The 18,584-nt window shown below is 44.5% G+C and overlaps 2 protein-coding genes across 3 annotated transcripts in view; one reads left to right on the plus strand and one right to left on the minus strand.

The window, feature by feature from the left end:
• The window catches only part of adissp (adipose secreted signaling protein), a 32,872-nt gene extending 27,315 nt beyond the window's left edge, over nucleotides 1-5,557 (minus strand). The window contains exon 1 of one of the 2 annotated variants that reach the window (XM_061252564.1): nucleotides 5,421-5,557. The gene's annotated coding sequence lies outside the window, so the exon portion shown is untranslated. Of the gene's footprint in view, nucleotides 1-5,410 lie in introns of both variants that reach the window. The other variant, XM_061252565.1, reaches the window with a different exon arrangement.
• A 2,073-nt stretch (nucleotides 5,558-7,630) lies between these two features.
• On the plus strand, nucleotides 7,631-17,130 carry c8a (complement component 8, alpha polypeptide). Its single transcript, XM_061252611.1, has 11 exons — nucleotides 7,631-7,809; nucleotides 8,033-8,147; nucleotides 9,118-9,265; nucleotides 10,163-10,310; nucleotides 11,032-11,221; nucleotides 11,798-11,980; nucleotides 13,367-13,607; nucleotides 13,965-14,078; nucleotides 14,850-15,004; nucleotides 15,845-16,070; nucleotides 16,933-17,130. The coding sequence occupies exons 1-11, from the start codon at nucleotides 7,709-7,711 to the stop codon at nucleotides 17,079-17,081; spliced, it is 1,770 nt and encodes a 589-aa protein (XP_061108595.1). The 5' UTR covers nucleotides 7,631-7,708; the 3' UTR covers nucleotides 17,082-17,130.
• Nucleotides 17,131-18,584: the final 1,454 nt, after the last annotated feature.

Genomic DNA, 18,584 nt, shown 5'->3' on the forward strand with positions numbered 1-18,584 from the left:
ACGTTAAAAATTAAACCAAAAGCTCCTAGTTTGACAGCGCACATTCGACAGCTGTTACCACGAAGGAGTGTGTGGGATTGCGTTTACGTAAAGAGGCAGGAACGAAAAAAGAACAAGCAAGTTTTGCCACTCAAAGTTCCTCAGACGCCTTCGGCAGCACGACAGCCGAGCGGGCGAAGCCTGGATTTTGAACAGAATCCGTCCGGGCTCAGAGCGAGGCTCCTCGTCGCACGGCTGGCTCTCAGGGGGCCTGGGCAGAGGGGCGAGACCCTTCTCCTCCTCCCCAGCCTGCTCCACGGCAGGGCAGACCCACCAGTGTCCAGCATCGCCAGCCTATCGCTGCCATTTCAGGGCTCTCCTCAAAGAAACACGACATGAGCCGTGCAGCGCACTTCTCTGACCTGCGGGAGTGTAATGTACGTCATGGCAGTAAGAGCAGTCGTCTCATCGCCTCAGGCAGTAAGAGCAGTCGTCTCATTGGCTCAGGCAGTAAGAGCAGTCGTCTCATTGGCTCAGGCAGTAAGAGCAGTCGTCTGGCAGTCGGAGGGTTGCCGGTTCGATCCCCCGCCCGGGCTGTGTCGAAGTGTCCCTGAGCAAGACACCTAACCCCCAAATGCTCCTGACGAGCTGGTCGGGGCCTTGCATGGCAGCCAATCGCCGAGTGTGTGTATGAATGGGTGAATGGAGAAGCATCATTTGTACAGCGCTTTGGATAAAGGTGCTATATAAATGCCTGCCATTTACCATTTAATGTGAAAGGCCACTGTCTCTGCCCTGATTGCTGCCTCTCTACCAGCAGGCAATCAGGGCAGGGACCAGGGAGGAGGAGCAACAGGAGGCTGATCACAAAAGCATCGGTGACGGTGGTGTCGAGCCTGGAAAGACATTCTCTTTCCTGCAGTGCAGGACTTTCAGTTTGAATACAAAAATACAAACACAAAACTGATGACTACACCTTGACGACTGACTGCTTACATTGTTCTGGGAGAAATGATGGCCAGTTAGCCACAGTTTACATCCACAAGCAGTTTTACATTTTGCATTGTATTCTGAAAGTACGTTCCCAACCAAGATTTTTTTCTGTACCCTATTGGTACATTAAGCCCAGTCTGGACTTTTCATGTGTTCACAATATTGCTTTTTTTCATAAATTAAGTAACATCATTTATTAACTTTATGTTCATTTAAGTAAAAGAAACTTTGAGGTGATGGATTAATTGTTCACTTTCAATATTTATTTTCTTGGAGTTTGGAGTTAATTGTCATAAATATATTTAGTAGTCCTTTATTATTAGCCATCTGTTCAGAGAAAATTTAATGTAAGAGTACTTTCATCACTGGACTAAATGATTCATATCGTATTGTGGTTTTAATTCCCCAGAATTCAGGAAATTTCCTTTAAGGCACAAAAGCTCCACCACCATCTCCACCTCCACGTCATGTCAGCAGATATAGGTCAGGTGCTGTTCTTCAATTATTAACACAGCCGGAAAAAAACAAAAAACTACAATGACAGCAAACTAAACTTTGTGCAGGAGCCATATTTTACACGGTGATTAAGCCATATTCGCTCAGCAAGCACTACTGCAAAAAGCACAGCGGTCGATGCAGTTCCTGAAACAAGAAAGCGTGTAGCCTATAAAAGAAGACTGCAGCACTCGTGCAATAGAACTTCCACCAATTCTTCATTTGTCACATCTCAAAGCTTCCCAAATCCATCATAATAGGTTTTGATTAAAGTATATCAGACCACCTATGGGTTAAAGGGTTTTACCATATACATCATGTGCATTATGACCAGGGTGGGACTTCACTGAAAAGAGCAAATGCAAATGGTAGGCATTCATATAGCGCCTTTATCCAAAGCGCTGTACAATTGATGCTTCTCATTCACCCACTCACACACCCACTCACACACACACTCACACACACACTCACACACCAACGGCGACTGGCTGCCGTGCAAGGCACCGACCAGCTCGTCAGGAGCATTTGGGGGTTGTGTCTTGCTCAGGGACACTTCAACACCTCCAGGATGCGATCGAACCGGCAACCCTCCGACCCTGCCAGACGACCGCTCTTACCGCCCGAGCCAATGTTGCCCCATTAAGCAAATGCGTTTGCTGACACAGCCTCAGTTTTTGTAAACTGCATTATGCCAAGGTACAGCCGTTTGACAACAAATAAATGACTCGCATCATGCTTTGTGGGTTCACAGTAAAGATGGCAGAGGAATCTGCCAGTTAGGTCAATTAGGGGGAGATCAATGCTCACGACGATGTCCGATCATGTTGCCGCCCGACGTGTCGATGGGACTTTCGACCGGCGTACGGCATCAATTAAACAACTCCCACCACGCCACGCTACAATTACACAGAGAAAAAGGAGCGAGTCCAAACCGTAGCACCCGACATTTCACTGAAAACGGTCGACGATGGCGTCCGCTCGTGCTGTCGCTCGTGCTGTCGCTCGATGCGGAGACGAAACCAGAGCGACAATCGGTCCTCACAATCCCAGCCTGGGCCTCTCTTTGTGGAGTTTGTTCTGCGCGGGTTTCCTCTGGGTTCTCCGGTTTCCTCCCACAGTCCAAACACATGCAGGTTAGGCTACTTGGGGGGGGGGCGGGGGACTTTAACAGGGCGTTGGTGCGAAAGAGCATGTGTACGCAGTCAACTTACCCTGTATAAGGTTAAATAAAAAAATTATGCTAAGCTGAAGCTTTGGGGTTTATTTGTCACTGGGTTAATGGACGTTGTGAACCCATTAACACACCCCATTAGCTACTATGGATGTAGGCTGGGTAGGGGGGCAACAGTGACTAGTCATTACTGTGGCTAGTTGAAACAGCATTCCATCTTGGAAATAAAACCAAATAAATATCAACAGAGGATTATGCCAAGAAACAGTCTGCATGAGGAGAAAGGTCATTGTGTGGGTTTATCTACTCTTTTCTGGAATGAGAGAAAAAAAAAACACATATTCCTTGCATAAGAAACTGCCAGTTCTGTACAGCGACCTACACACTCCATTACTGTGGACATGGATATCCTGATTTCAATTACTGCCTCCTCTGGGTAAATAACTGTTGGTGGGCGCCTCATATACGGACGCTGGTTTCGAAATGAGCCATCGCACGCTTCTCAAGCTGTGCGCCCGGCCGTGGACGACGACACCACTGGGAAAAACAAAAAGGCATCAGCTCTCTCTGTGGCGAAAGCCACCGTTCTCAGCTCCCGCCGCCCATCTGGGGACAAATAGCGGAGACGGATGCAAGCGCACTCCAGTACCAGCACGCCCTGGAGATTATCAACGCCAGCTACAGAGGTGGCACTTAGTCAGGAACGACTGGACAGAGTCTCCGCCACACGGCGCAGCATAGCGACGCGTGCTATTCGGCGATTCCCCAACCACTGTTCACGGGGCAGGCCGACCCTGCGCCGGCCGCATGTAGAACACACTCACATCAAATGAAGTGTTTGCGAGCGGTGCGTGCTTGTGCGTGTGCGTGTGCGTGCGTGTGTGTGTGTGTATGTGTGTGTATGTGTGTGTGTGTGTGTGTGCGTGCGTGCACGCCGTGCGTTTATCTATTGCTAAACTGAACCACCGCATATCATGAAATTCCGACTATTCCATCCGGGCTGAATGCGGACAGAATGAATGTTCAAAGAAAATGTTTCAAATGCAGCTAGTTCAATAAATGGTTATGTAATAGAAAACAGTGCTTTGCTGTCGATCATCATGCAACACACCACACCCCACACCCTAACTCCCACGGGTCCCAAACCCCACCTCACTCTGTGTCATCAGGCCATTCAAACCCACTTGCGGACTGGGTCGAGTGCCTGAGAAACTCTGAAAACTCTGGGAGAGACCCTAAAATCCCACAGACACTATGGGAACCCAACCCGCACTACGGATGGAATGAGAAGCCAAACCGCATTATGCATTTATGTATGCATCAAAGACTAGACTTGCCTCCCGCTTAACAATGCCCCCGAACAACATTGTGTCACCCACTAGTAAAGCCGTGTCTGAGGAGCAGAAATAATTGATGAACAGTGCCGAAGATATCATACGAGCAGTAGCCTTTCTCTTGACTTGTTTTTGTCATTTTCTTCTCGCCGCGGGTACTGCGCCGCACCTGATAAAGCTACACCGGAGAACCTGCGACGTTCTGCATCACAGCGACCCGGAGCTTCGCCACATCGGGCACACATGACAAGACTATTTACCTACATCTTAAATTATTAGCAGCAACCGGGTTATTTGGAAGGTGCCTACCGGGAGAAATTATTGACTGCCTCGTTAACTGGGCGAATGTCACCACCCAGAAGAAAAATTATGAAAAACTCATAACCGTCGGCCTGAGCTAATGTTACATCTGTTGCAGGAATCTGCAGGTTACCTCGTTATGGACTGAGCCGAACACGTGCCCGCCCAACAGGACGCACACCAGTTTACATGTTTAAGCCGCGTACGTTTCACTGACGATTGTGTTCTCTCAGCTCAGGGTAGAATTTAATGTCAACAGAAGCCAGACTCTCGGGAGATGTGAACAGGCGCAGCGTCGCTATACCCACCCTAGATAACATAATCTCTGGCTGAGCTAGTTGCCAACTCGTAGCTGCCTAGCTAAGTTAGTCCATCTAGTCAAAAACAATCCATACAAGTGTACTTACTTGAAGACTGAAGTCTTAACTGTTGGAAGTGGTTGCTTTCCAGTATTACAATGGAGAAATTCCGTTGACTAACTCGCTGCAACTAGATAACCAAGTTAAGTTACCCAACAAACTTTTACCAGATGACATCGTTAGTTGCAGAAAGCAAAGGACACCAATCCCAACCGATGTAGCTAACGTTAACTTACTTGGCTTTTCACTTTCGTGACATGTAAATATTGACCAGTCAGCTGGGGTATCGTACTTAAATTCGGAACATGTAGCTAAATTAGTCAACGTTAGTTCTATAAAAGCATCCTTGCTACATAGGTAGCTGTGTGGTTTTTAAATTCGACTCGGTCTAAAGTTACTCATTGTGAGCAAGCCAACTCGCTGGAGTGTCAGGCTATACTAAGCTGGCAGGTTAAGTGACCAGGATATCGTTGATTTCGATTTATTGAACTAGTTATGAAGCGTTAGCCTGCTGGTTAGTGTGGTATTACCGTACAAGATATGAATATCAACTTGCTTTATACTAGTTTGGCATATTAGCTAGGGTCTAGCTAGCGTTAGTTAGCCTTCATTGTATACTGCAAGCCAATCACACGATAGACGGCTTGCAAATGAAAGGCAGCAAACATACTAGCTGGTAAAAAGTAACGTTAATATTCTAATCCAGTTTAGCACCAAGCTAATCTTTCATCTCGACGATTTTTGTACGCTGAATTCAACAAAATAGATCTATATCGTACCAAAGCTTACCTGAATTTGTTTCAATATGTGTAGTACATGCTATGTCCCGTCTAGGTTCGTTTCCACCGCAGTTTGGGCTAACTGTGCAGTGAGTGCACTGCCCGACGTTCATGCAGAAAACATTTTTCAAAAAGACAAGTGACAGCCACTTTTAACTCCGCCCCGCTCGATGACGCATACACCAGCCCAAACAAAACTGACAACGCTTGGAGCCAAAATGGCGCCAGTAACCTAACATTAGAAGCAACCTATTACAAGCAAAAAAGCTTTTAAATTTGTTGTTTACATAATCTCAAGAATAATACAATAATAATAAAAACAATAATATAACAGTAAGGGCTCATCTGTGAGACACTTAAGTAAATGGTTAACCAAAGCACTATTGTTTGTTCTGCACATTTTACATTTACTACACATTTAAAGCTTCCCCCCCCCACCCTCAATAAACACATCTTCTGTGCCCCACTTCCGGTCCAAAGATATCCAATCAATTTTCAGGTCTCACCATACACAATAATGGAAAAAGGGTCCTGTGTTATCACACAGGTCCTGTAAACAGTTGGCTTGACTTAATGGAACTCCTAGATCAGGGTTGGTGTCCCTGGTTCTGGAGAGCTGCAGGGTGTGCTGGCTTTCATTGTTACTCAGCACTTAATTGATCAATCAAAGCAGTTGATTGCACAGTTTGCTCATAACATTGTTTCTTTGGTCTGGATCTGTTTCTCATTTTCAGCGAAAAAAGAAAAAAAACACAAAAAAAAAACAAAAAACAGCACGCCTTGCTCACGATCATGAGTGGCAAGATCCAGTCCTGGAGGGCTGCAGTAGCCTATTCTGTTTTTTCAACACCAGTGATTAATTTAAATTGTTTATTGCCTGAAGAATCCACACACTTTGTTCTCAAGGACTTAATTGACTGCTGATTGGCAGGGAGCTACTAACACCAGATACTGCAGTCTTCCAAAAATTCGATTTGATACCCCTGCCCTAAATGGGCAACCCCTTCAGTTGTAATTTTTAAGTAGTGGATAATGTGGCCGTGGATAATGTGATCTAAAACATAGTAGTTTAGCCAGAATTCTGGATTGATTTCAGGACTTATATACTTACATATAGCTCTTGTGGTGTAATATGTTTGTGTGTGGTGCTTGTATGACTTCTTCAGCAGTGTTCCAACAGTGTTCAAGAAATGCTTGAACTAAATGACAGACATGTTTGCAGAAAGGGCACTGCTGAGATTTGAGACATTTTTTTAGTGTGAAACTGTTCCTTTAAACAATTGAAATGACCATGCCTTCTGTTGTATGGACAGGCCAAACCTCATTCCAGAAAGGTGCCACATTTATTTGTTTTTCTCAAAGTTTATAATTTCTTGCCTGTTATACTGTACATAATAATGTAAGAAAACATAATGAGGAGAAAAGGTCATTCCGCTCATTTCGACTGGGCATTTTCCTAAAAACTAGAACGTCTCCAGCACTAAAACAAGCTTGGACTTTTAACACCCCTTTAACGAACCAAGAAATCTGTTGTTTGTCAGTTGGGTAATCCCTAATATAAATGTCAAAACCTCAGTAAAATCCCCTTTAGCCTCCCTTTACTAAGCAATAGAGAGCTTACTGAGGAACTTCAGCAATCCACATGCAGATTATCCCACATCTCAGAGGCGCGGATACTCACACCAAACAGACTGAGAGAACTAAGAGCTGTTTTGATAGTTAAGTGTTCTCGATAACCATTTTTTGAGTATTCGCCATGCTGTGCAGATCCTATTTATTTCAGTGACAGTGCACTGGGGAGCCATGCTGAAGCTTGAGCCTTATGTGGTGGAGTTAGTTTTTTTTTGGTAGTGTGTATATTATCTTAAGCAGTGCATGTGTGTGTCTGCAGGGGCATAATTTCAGTTTCAAATGTAGGGGGGATGCTGGGGTATCATGAGTGTGGGGGTGGGGAGTTTATGTAAATGCAGCTGTCTGTAAAGGTGCAGGGGACATGTTGCCCTGTCCCCCCATGTAAATTCTGTGTTTGTGTGTGTGTGTGTGTGTGTGTGTGTGTGTGTGTGTGCGTGTATGTGTGACCTGGCTTGTGGACCCAGACGAAAAAAAACAAGCAAACAGAAACCAAGCATTACGGGAAAATGGTTTGCCTAACTTCAGATAGAACTTTGTGTTTACTGTTAATCAATGATTTACTCCCAAAACTGAATTCAAATGCCTGCCCATGGCAGAGAAGGTATTGAGAACCCATAACCTGCAGTTTATTTTCTGTTAAATGTAGATTGGAAAAAGACGACCGTGATGTCGTCCTCCTTCAGATGTGCATGTCTTGTGGTGTTAGGCATAAATTACTTCCTGTCCGCAGAGCCGTTTTATAATCAGTGGAATACCAAAGAAAGCAGGTAATGAAGAGTTTTCTCCTTTCTCATTTATTGGTGATAGGGGGAAGCAACCCATACAGAAATATAATACGAATATATGGATTGTGTTCCCATATAAAAATAATACTTGACATATATTAGAGTTCCACATGGGTAATTATTTTTTGTATCATTCTAAGTCAAGTTGCAATACCGAGGAAGGTGAATTATTTCCTCGTCAAAGTAGTTGTGTTTTCTTTGAAAGGGCTCAGAACTCATCTGTAAGAATGGCCAGAGGCGTAAATACGCCTGCCCCTGTTGACTGCAAGATGAAGCTGTGGTCAGCCTGGACTCCCTGCTCGCCATGCAAAGACATTATGGTAACACAAACTTACTTGTGATGTCTAGAATACGTTTACGTTCCACTGCACTTTGGATCTGTGAAATTCAGCTTCAGTTCTGGGGGGTCAATGTTAACATTCTCTGTGTTCTTTCAGCGGTATTGCCCTCTTAACACTGTAGGTGGTCTTCCAGAGGTTATATTATCTTAGCTGTTAAAATAAAACTTTTTTCATCAGAAGCTGCAGTTGCATATGGATTTCATGGTGTCACCATCTTTGAATGCAAGTTAGTGTCACATTGCTTTATGTCGTTTTGCCATTAATGAGTTTTAAAGCTGCTTAAATTGAAAATTGACCTGCCAAATTATTACATTTGGGCGTGTTCTAAATGGTTGTATATGTGTATATTTGTAAGCTGTCCCACTTCTTTGTCAATAAAACAATAATTGTAATTACATTTTGTTGAATATAGCAAAGTGTTTTCTAAAAAGTATATGAAACATCAGCACATATAATGCTCATGGTTTTTTTGGCATAAAATGCAACTGAGCTTGCCAGGATTAACTTCTCAAAACATCTCGTCATACCTTGTGTAAAGTCTGTTTAACAGAACAGCAAAGTCCAACCTCGGGTGGTGATAAATGTGGCGAGTTATTGACGTATTTGCTGCCGTTCAAAAATGAAACGGACACCCTCAAGGCATGATCACAGACAGGGCGAGAAAATGATGTTGCCAGATGTATAATTCTGGCTTTAAATGAACTTAAAAGCCTTATTTTAAGTTCATTTAAATTATCCTTTTGAATGGATCATCCATTTCATATAAAATACAGAATGAAAATTGAACAATTTTGCTACAAAGATAATGTGATCGTTTGTATCATATCCTGAGTCATACTGGCAGATAACATTTTGACCTGCGGGTACTCATTCCAGGATCCCAGCTGCAGAGTGCTCCCATATGTTCATTCAAACAAACCCCCTTTTGTACTCGATTTGCTCCCTGTAGCATCGCTTCAAGTACCTGGAGCAGGCCACTCAGTTTGGAGGCACAGAGTGCAGGAGCGGCCAGTGGGAGAAACAGGCCTGCCCCAAGACGGACGCCGCCTGTGAGAAGCAGCACAAGTGCACAGACGCCTTCACCTGCACGGAGACAGGCAAGTGTCTTCTGCTGCGGTAACGCACTCCGTAAGGCCGGGAGAACACGTAGATTTCGGTGGAGACAGGAAGACGTGTCACCCCCAATATTTTAATATGAATTGATTGCTGGACTAGCTAGCGTGCTTCTGAGACTTTGGCATGCTTGTGATGTTTGACCATGCAAGACTGGGTGGTCCAGCAACTGTCAAACTAAATTAATATACCACATCCTACATTCCACTGATCCCAGATTGGTACCTCCTTGATAGACTGAGTCTGCTTCATGTAAAACATGTGCATTGGCAGAACCGCCATGCATAAATACGTATATGATGTTACAAATGGCGGCACGAATGGTGCAGTGGGTAGCACTGCCGCCTAACAGCAAGGAGGTCCTGGGTTCGAATCCCCGTCGGCCGGGGCCTCTCTGTGCGGAGTTTGCATGTTCTCCCCGTGTTCGTGTGGGTTTCCTCCGGGTACTTGGAGAGTCTAAATTTCCCCCAATGAGATTGGTTTGAAGCTGGATGGATTATCCTTTCTGTCAGAATTTTTTTAATTGTCATTTTTGTGAATAGGGAAACACTTGGCAGTTTATCAGATGTAAGTGCATTATTCGTAGTGGGACTAGGGGTTATGAAGAACACAAGCAGCTGATTACATTTCGTGAAGTAGTATCAGTGTATTACTGTTGGTTTTAAATGAAGGGGAACAGTGCACTCACTCAGCTTCTTCAGCTGATAAAAGGAAGCACTCGCTTTATCCTCTGGCCTTTGTCAAGCTTGATTTTCCACTATGCAGTGTACTTCCAGATTGTCACTTCGGTGAGATGCAAATCCCGTCCGTCTGTCCGTCTGTCTGTCAGTCTGTCACTCGCCCGACCCATGGGTGAGTTCAGGGTGTGTGTGTTTCTTCAGGACGCTGTGTGAGTGAGAAGCTGCGTTGTAACGGAGAGCCGGACTGCAGAGACTCTTCTGACGAGACTGACTGTGAGGAAGATAACTTTTTCGATGGCCCCTGTGCTAATCTGTTTCCCATTCCAGGTTCTGAAGCAGCCACTCTCGGGTAATTCTAACGTCACGTTAACACGTACTGTACGCACAGATGCACACGTGCATTGATGTGTGTGCGGTACGCACATACAGTATGTATACGTACATGCTTAAGCAAACATGTACACACGGTGGGTAAACCTAGTCACAGACACATGCTTACTTTCATACACATGCTCACACATTGCTAATGCACAGGCAGCTCATGCGACGTAATATTATGTGTATGCGCTACATAATTTACTAGTTTACATTTCCTGCCTCAATTCAGCACTCCAATGACTGCCCGTGTTATTTACATGACATTGGCATTCAGCAGATGCTCCTATCTAGAATGACTCACACTTACAATCTTTTACATACAATATATTTATATACATGTGAATAAAGGGCGGCCTGTTGCGTAGTGGTTAAGGTACATGACTGGGACCTGCAAGGTCGGCGGTTCGATCCCTGGTGTAGCCACAATAAGATCCGCACAGCCGTTGGGCCCTTGAGCAAGGCCCTTATCCCTGCAATTGCTCCAGGGGAGGATTGTCTCCTGCTTAGACTAATCAAGTGTATGTCCCTTTGGATGCCAAAAACCTTTAATGTAATGTAATGTAACAATGACTGATGAAATTTAAATGGTCTACCATGGCAAACAGCAAATTGTTCACCTGGAAATGTATCCCACAACCAAGTTCCCTCTCCATTAAACTACACTGCCAACTTGTCTGTGTGAATGTATTCAGATACAACATACTGACCGACACGTTTGAGCTGCCCACTGTTGATCCAACATACTACGGAGGTGTCTGTGAATACGTCTACAATGGAGAGTGGAGAACGCTTGTCTATGACGCTTTCTGTGAAAACATGTACTACAACGATGATGAGAAATACTACCGAAAACCCTACAACTTCCACACTTATCAGTTTATGGTGAGCACTGGTTTTGTACTGAAAGGGCATTTCTGAACCAGCCATGTACTGAAAAGGCATCAAGTGTATTAATATTAATGCATTAGAAATAACTGGTTTGTATTTTTTAAGCAGTTAGTGGTTTGTGTAGTAGTAGTTTATTATAATTTAGTCAAATATCTTTATAAAAGTGCATGTGTGTATGTGTGTAGCTTAAAAAAAAAATCCTGGGTCATTGTATTGCATAAAAACCTTGCTTTGAAGCAGTAAAGATGGAAGAGAATGCTAAGCCTAGGAAGATATATTTTATTGAATATTCGTTAACACTTTATAGTTATTAAGGCTAAATAAATTAATTATAGTATAGTTACTATGAAGTGTAATAATAATAATAATTGATAATTGCGATATAATTACTTGGTACGTGCACTGTAAATAGCTCGTTAACTTCTATGTTTATTGACATTGACTGACCATTTATGGCGTGCGTAACACTGCCATCTATCAGGTATAATTAACCGTGTCATATATGAAAACTGTGACTGAGCATTGCATGTAGTTACTAAGGTCAAGGTCCACATGAATGTGTTCACACAGGGTAAAGCTGAATCCATGGCTGCCACTGAGTACTATGAGGATGCCGCCAGCCTACTTAATAACATGAAAAAGGATAAATCCTTCAATCTCGGATTCACGTTTGGAATAGAGAAGGTCGAATTTGGTGTGTCAGGAAGCACAGAGTCTCAGTTTTTGAAAAATATTTCACGGTACCAGGACCAAGTGAGTTTATTTTTTTTTTTAATCATGCTTTCATCAGCCGTCTCTTCCGTACTTGTCCATGCTTATTTTTAGGCCTTTCTCAGCGCCGATGAACCAACCTGTCGGCTGGCGATAGTGCACACTAGCGCGCGTGTCCTCCTGAAATTCGTGAAATGCACAAAACACGCAACATGTTCTCTGCACCGTCCACCGACAGAGTCAGAATAATTGTACCAGAGGCCCACACAACCTCCCGAGGAGGCGCTCTTTCAGAAAAAATACCTGGAAAGATTCTTGCCAAAAAAACAAATATGCCACAGTGTGTACCAACAGAATGTGAATAAAAAAATGTTCCCTTCCATTTAAGCCTGAAATAGCATTCATATTGATTTGCAGAAATTGTGAAATTGTTGATGTTTAGGGCGGCCTGTGGCGTAGTGGTTAAGGTACATGACCGGGACCTGCAAATTCAATGGTTCGATCCCCAGTCTAGCCACAATAAGATCCGCACAGCCGTTAGGCCGTTGAGCAAGGCCCTTAACCCTGCGTTGCTCCAGGGGAATCAACTGTATATCACTCTGGATAAGAGCATCTGCCCAAATGCCATTAATGTAATGTAGTGTAACGTTGAGCTGTGACCCACCGACTCTTTTGTGGAAATTTGTCTAAACACTAAATCCATGTCTGTGAACTGGACTCCACACGTCTAATATACGTAATTGCAGTGTCATTGATGGGCACACACTGTGTCTCACTGGGTGTACTTCCGACATGCTTATAACACATGAGGTTCATGCAGAGCAGACACTGAAGAGCCTAACAAGGAATCATGGCAGGAAGAAACACCTAGCAGAAAATAAATCGACAATTCGCTCTAAACTCAAACAAAGAAGACATCTTTGTTCTACTTTGCAATATGTACAAGATTTTCAGAAAGAGGAAGAAGGGGATTGTATGCCCGACAAAAAAATAAATAAAAATAATGTATTGTGAAGCGATGCGAAGCGCCGAACCTGATTTGCTTTAGACTGCATTTAGACTGTGAGGAACTACTTAGGCACGGCCTGTATTGTAGTGGTTAAGGTTCATGACTGGGACCCGCAAGGTCGGTGGTTCTAATCCCAGTCTAGCCACAATAAGATCCGCACAGCCGTTGGGCCCTTGAGCAAGGCCCTTAACCCTTCATTGCTCCAGGGGAGGATTGTCTCCTGCTTGGTCTAATCAACTGTACGTCGCTCTGGATAAGAGCGTCTGCCAAAATGCCAATAATGTAATGTAATGTAATGTAATAATGTAATTTCAGTGTGGCAGATGCAAGCCCACTGAGAAAGCGCCAGAGAGAGCTCTCCAGTGTGCAGCGGTCTTACTGGTCTGCGGTTTGAATGGGATGTCATGTCCTTTCTTCAGAACCTGGGGTTCGTGAGGCTGGTGTCCAAAGTGCAGACTGCGCTTTTCAAAATGAGGAGCAGCGGCCTAATGCTGGCAGAAGACATGTACCAGTCCCTGGTGGAGCTGCCGGAGGAGTACGACTTCGGCACGTACTCCCGCTTCCTTACCCAGTTCGGCACGCACTACGTCACCTCCGGGATCATGGGCGGAGTGCTCGAGTACATTGTGGTCGTGAAGAAACAGAGCCTGATAGAGTCTGGTACGCCACACCTCCCTTAACCGACCTGGACAAATGCCACTCAGATTTATTGAAGCATGCATTTTTATTTGGTGCAAACAATTTTCTATGCCTACACACATACGCAGACTCACACACACACACACACACACACAGTACACACACACATATGTATATATTTAAAATGTTAATATTCTCTCTTTGATTTGATTTGTTTTGACACTATTTTAACATTTTAATTTAAATGAATATCACTGGAATAGTGGTAACTGGCAATAATAGTGATCATTTTATGCAAGCTCTCAGTAGTTGGAAAACAGAAAGAGATTTAAAATATTAAGTTTATCTTTACTTATTTCCTGTTACTTCTCTTTATAGAAACTACTGGACAGCAGGCAGGACAATGCATTGGCACTTCGTTGGGGTTGGACTTGGAAATAGATGTGACACTGAAGAATTCAGATTGTGAAAAGACCGGATGGCTTACCAGTGGTTTGTACCATGCATTCAACTCCCTTAAATTCCATAATTTACTCAGGACTGAATTAATTCAGCATTTATCCATAAGTACAGAATAAAAACAATTGTTTCTTCACCGGCATAGTTCATTCATCATCGATGTGAATAATAAAAAAAAGGTTGTATTGAAAAAAGGTAACTAAATATACTTGATAAGGACAAATGTTTTTTGAATAACAGATGCAGACAGTTGTTGGCTTTGATAAGCCAGAATGGAAAGTTTTTCATGCCTAAACTTTGAAAATGCAAATCCACCTGTAAAACAACATTGCCAAGCCTCAAAGGCAAATACTCACTGTCTGGTCGTCACAATGAATGATGCACAAGCTTTTCTTTGCGGCTCTTTTTCCTCGTAAAAAAATAATAATTTTTTTCAGGGTGTCAATCATTTAAACAGATGTTAAACTTTATTATGTAAGGCTGGTGTATTTGATAGCTGCTAGGTTATGACTGGAAATTCACAATGAAATATATATATTTATTTTTATGGGGGCGACATGGCTCAGGCAGGAAGAGCAATCGTCTGGCAGTCGGAGGGTTGCCGGTTCGATCCCCCCGCCCGGGCTGTGTTGAAGTGTCCCTGAGCGAGACACCTAACCCCCTAATGCTCCTGACGAGCTGGTCGGCGCCTTGCATGGCGGCCGATCGCCGTGAGTGTGTGTATGAATGGGTGAATGAGGAGCTTCGATTGTAAATGCCGACCATTTACCATTTATTAAAAATAGGATTTCCTCCCTGACACAGACACGGACACTTCTGACCGTTCCATAAAAGATGTGATCAGCAGAATCAAAGGCGGCAATCTTGGATCAAGCGAGGCCCTGCTGGTGAAAAACGAGAAGTCCTACAGCAACTGGGGTCGCTCACTGCAGCATAACCCAGCTCTCATCGAATTTGAGGTCAACCAATAGCTTTGCTTCGTTTACCCAGCTGAGAGGCCGTGTCGCTCAGAGCTGTCCTCCATCGCTGTTCAATGTTCGAGTCATAATTCGCTTGTAAATCAAGCAGGTGTTTATAATATGGCCCCCTTTAACATATTAGAGTTCAATTCATAGCTCATGCTGGAATTAGCGTTCAGCTAATCAAATTTCAACTGGATAAATATAAGCATACTCAGGGGTCCCGTGTATATACACTCAGTGAGTACTTTATCAGGTATTTATTAGATTTATTAAGTCTTCTGCTGCTGTAGCCTATCCACTTAGAGCTACGATGAGTTGTGTGTTCAGAGATGCTCTTCTGCATACCACTGTTGTAATGTGTGGTTATTTGCGTTACTGTCACCTTCCTTTCAGCTTCCACCGATCTGGCCATTCTCCTCTGACCTCTCTCATTAACAAGGCGTTTCTGTCCGCAGAACTGCTGCCCAATGGATGTTTTCTGCTTTTCGCACCATTCTCTGCAAACACTGTCTCTGCAAGACAGACTGTTGCGCGTGAAAATCCCAGGAGCTCAGCCGTTTCTGAGATACCCAAACCGCCCTGTCTGACACCAACAATCATTCCACGGTGAAAGATCACATTTCTTTCCCGTTCAGACACGGTCTAAAAAACGGCTGAACCTCTCGAACACGTGCTTTTACGTATTCAGTTGCTGCCACATGACCGGCTGATTAAACAATAGCATTGACGAGCTGGTATACAGGTATACAGGTGTACAGGTCTACCCAATGAAGCGTGTGGCGAGTGTGGAGGCCCTTTCTCCCCCTGCTCATGTCTCCTTTCCCGCGCTCATCGCAGACTCTCCCGCTGCACGAGCTGGTGCGCTTCAGCACCGTGGGCGGAGCCATGAAAGGGAAAGCAGCCAACCTGAAGAGGGCCTACGAGGAGTACCTGCGGGAATTCAACTCCTGCCACTGCGCCCCCTGCAGGAACAACGGGGTGCCCGTGCGCCGGGGGACGTCCTGCGTCTGCCTTTGCGAGAAGGGGCACAGGGGCCTGGCTTGTGAGGACACCCTGAGGGAAGGTGAGGGACTGGCTTCTCCCCGCTCACGGCTCCACGGGCAGCGGCCCTAACGCGTGCCTCGGCACCGCCTGCCTGCCTGCCTGCCTGCCGTTCTGCCTGCCTGCCGTTCTGCCTGCCTGCCTGCCTGCCTGCCTGCCTGCCTGCCTGCCGTTCTGCCTGCCTGCCGTTCTGCCTGCCTGCCTGCCTGCCTGCCTGCCTGCCGTTCTGCCTGCCTGCCTGCCGTTCTGCCTGCCTGCCGTTCTGCCTGCCTGCCTGCCGTTCTGCCTGCCTGCCTGCCGTTCTGCCTGCCTGCCTGCCGTTCTGCCTGCCTGCCGTTCTGCCTGCCTGCCTGCCGGGGCGGCCCGTAGCGTAGCGGTTAAGGTACATGACTGGGACACGCAAGGTCGGTGGTTCTAATCCCGGTGTAGCCATGATAAGATCCGCACAGCCGTTGGGCCCTTGAGCAAGTCCCTTAACCCTGCATTGCTTCAGGGGAGGATTGTCTCCTGCTTAGTCTAATCAACTGTACGTTGCTCTGGATAAGAGCGTCTGCTAAATGCCAATAATGTAATGTAATGTAATGTTCTAAGCTGTATCAAAAGTAATTTTGGCTGCAGCAAAGGTTAACTTAACTCTGTTCAGTCCTACATCATATTGTAACAGTGTAATATAAACTTTTGCTGATTTGTACTGATGTCATTTTTCATGATGCCAGTTGAAGAGGTTTTGAATCTATAATTCCCATCACTCTAACATTCATTACGATTTATCATATCGCAACGGCATCGTTGCTTTCACTGTGTGAAATGGCACCCCTCCCTGTTCAGAAGGTTGCACTACCACAGCGGTGCCTAACTGCTCGACACGTCCGCTTTTCCGACAGGCCCGACACACGGATCGTGGAGCTGCTGGAGCGCTTGGTCAAACTGTCAGTCAAATCAGATGACTAGACACCGGCAGTGCAACAGCCCCACCCCACTAAATGGCGGGGATTCCTGCCCAGGCCGGGCAACCCTGAGTCACAGCTGTTGACGTCTCCCTTTCTCTCGCAAAAATAAAACGTGAAATATTTGTACACCCATTTATTTATTTTCCTTTCTTTCAATACGGAATACCCAATTACAGTGGGGTGCAGTAATTTGGCCACCCCCGGTTTAAATGTCACACTGAACCTGTATGTGCTCAAAAGCAAACCTGAACTCTAAATGGTGCCGAGTTAAATACGAGACCTTTTAAAGGCCAATTTTAAAGTGAGATTACTTTTTATTTTTATTTTTTACTGTTAATAAATTATTTTAAAATTATTTATTTATTACTTAAAAAAAGATAGTTACTAAGGCCCAGACCCAGGTGATTTACCTGTTAGGGCTTCAGTGAGTCAGGTGAGTAAAATTCCAGGGCCTTTTATTCTGAAGTAATTCCATGCCTATAATTCCACGGCCTATTTCCACTGTCAGAAACATTATTAAATAAATTATTATTAGATGAATGGAACAGTTGAAGGCAAGGTTTGGAAGACTAAGAAAATGTTCAGATAGAATGCACATCACTGCAAAAGAGCTGCAAAAAAAGAGCAGCAGGAACAGGTCTAGCTGTTCACAGGAGAACAGTGCAACATACTTTAAACAACAAAGACCTACATGACAGAGCTGCCAGAAAGAACGACTTCAACACGAAATTAAGTGTCTGAAGTCTTCAGAAGAAAACACTGAGAAGCCTGAAGCCTTTTGGAACAATGTTCTTTGGTCTGACGAAACCAAAATTAAGGTAAAGGTATGTTTGGAAAAAAAGAGTGAAACTATTGTAGAGGTGAACACCTTGCCAACTTGCATTACAGTAGTCTTTAGAAATATTTAAAAAATAATAGTCAAAAAATAATAGCCGACCTAATTGACCTAATTGATTCCAGTGAAAATGAATATTTCATATATGAAAATTCACCCAGAAAGGCTCACCTCAGCCAGGTAGAAATGAGTAAGCTGTGCCTCCAGTGGTCGACTACTTTGATGCATTGGATTTGCTTAGCAGAACACCTGCTGGAGAACATCGCTACTCTCAGGAAAACAGTGCTACTCCATAAAACATTGGGCCTTTCTGGCTGGGAGTTGGCGTGCAGATCTGTGATATGATGCTGTAGCTTTACTGGTTAGAGTGACAGTCCTGTAAACTGTAGGTCCTGGGTTCAAGTCTCAGTTGAATGTCTTCAGCAGAGTTCTTATTTTCTTTAAGAAACACGCACACCGTTGAAAAACCAGCCTGCTTCAGGTGAGGCTCAAACTCACAACCTCAGCATGGCACTGTCATATAAGTACCACACGCTGACTGACCGATTGCACCTTTGGAGCTGTGCAGATCTCAAGCTGTAAACGTACAAATGTGACTGTTCGATCAGAATGAGTAAACAGTATGTCATTTAGTGGTATTTTGGAGCTCCAGCAACCAGCGCTTTGATTGCATGGGTCACTTGTTTTGAATTCAGTTGGGTACTTGTGGGAAGTCTCTGATTTGAGAGCAATGGCTTTGTGCTGTATTCAC

Source organism: Conger conger, chromosome 8 (assembly GCF_963514075.1).
Source record: "Conger conger chromosome 8, fConCon1.1, whole genome shotgun sequence".
Taxonomy (NCBI): domain Eukaryota; kingdom Metazoa; phylum Chordata; class Actinopteri; order Anguilliformes; family Congridae; genus Conger; species Conger conger.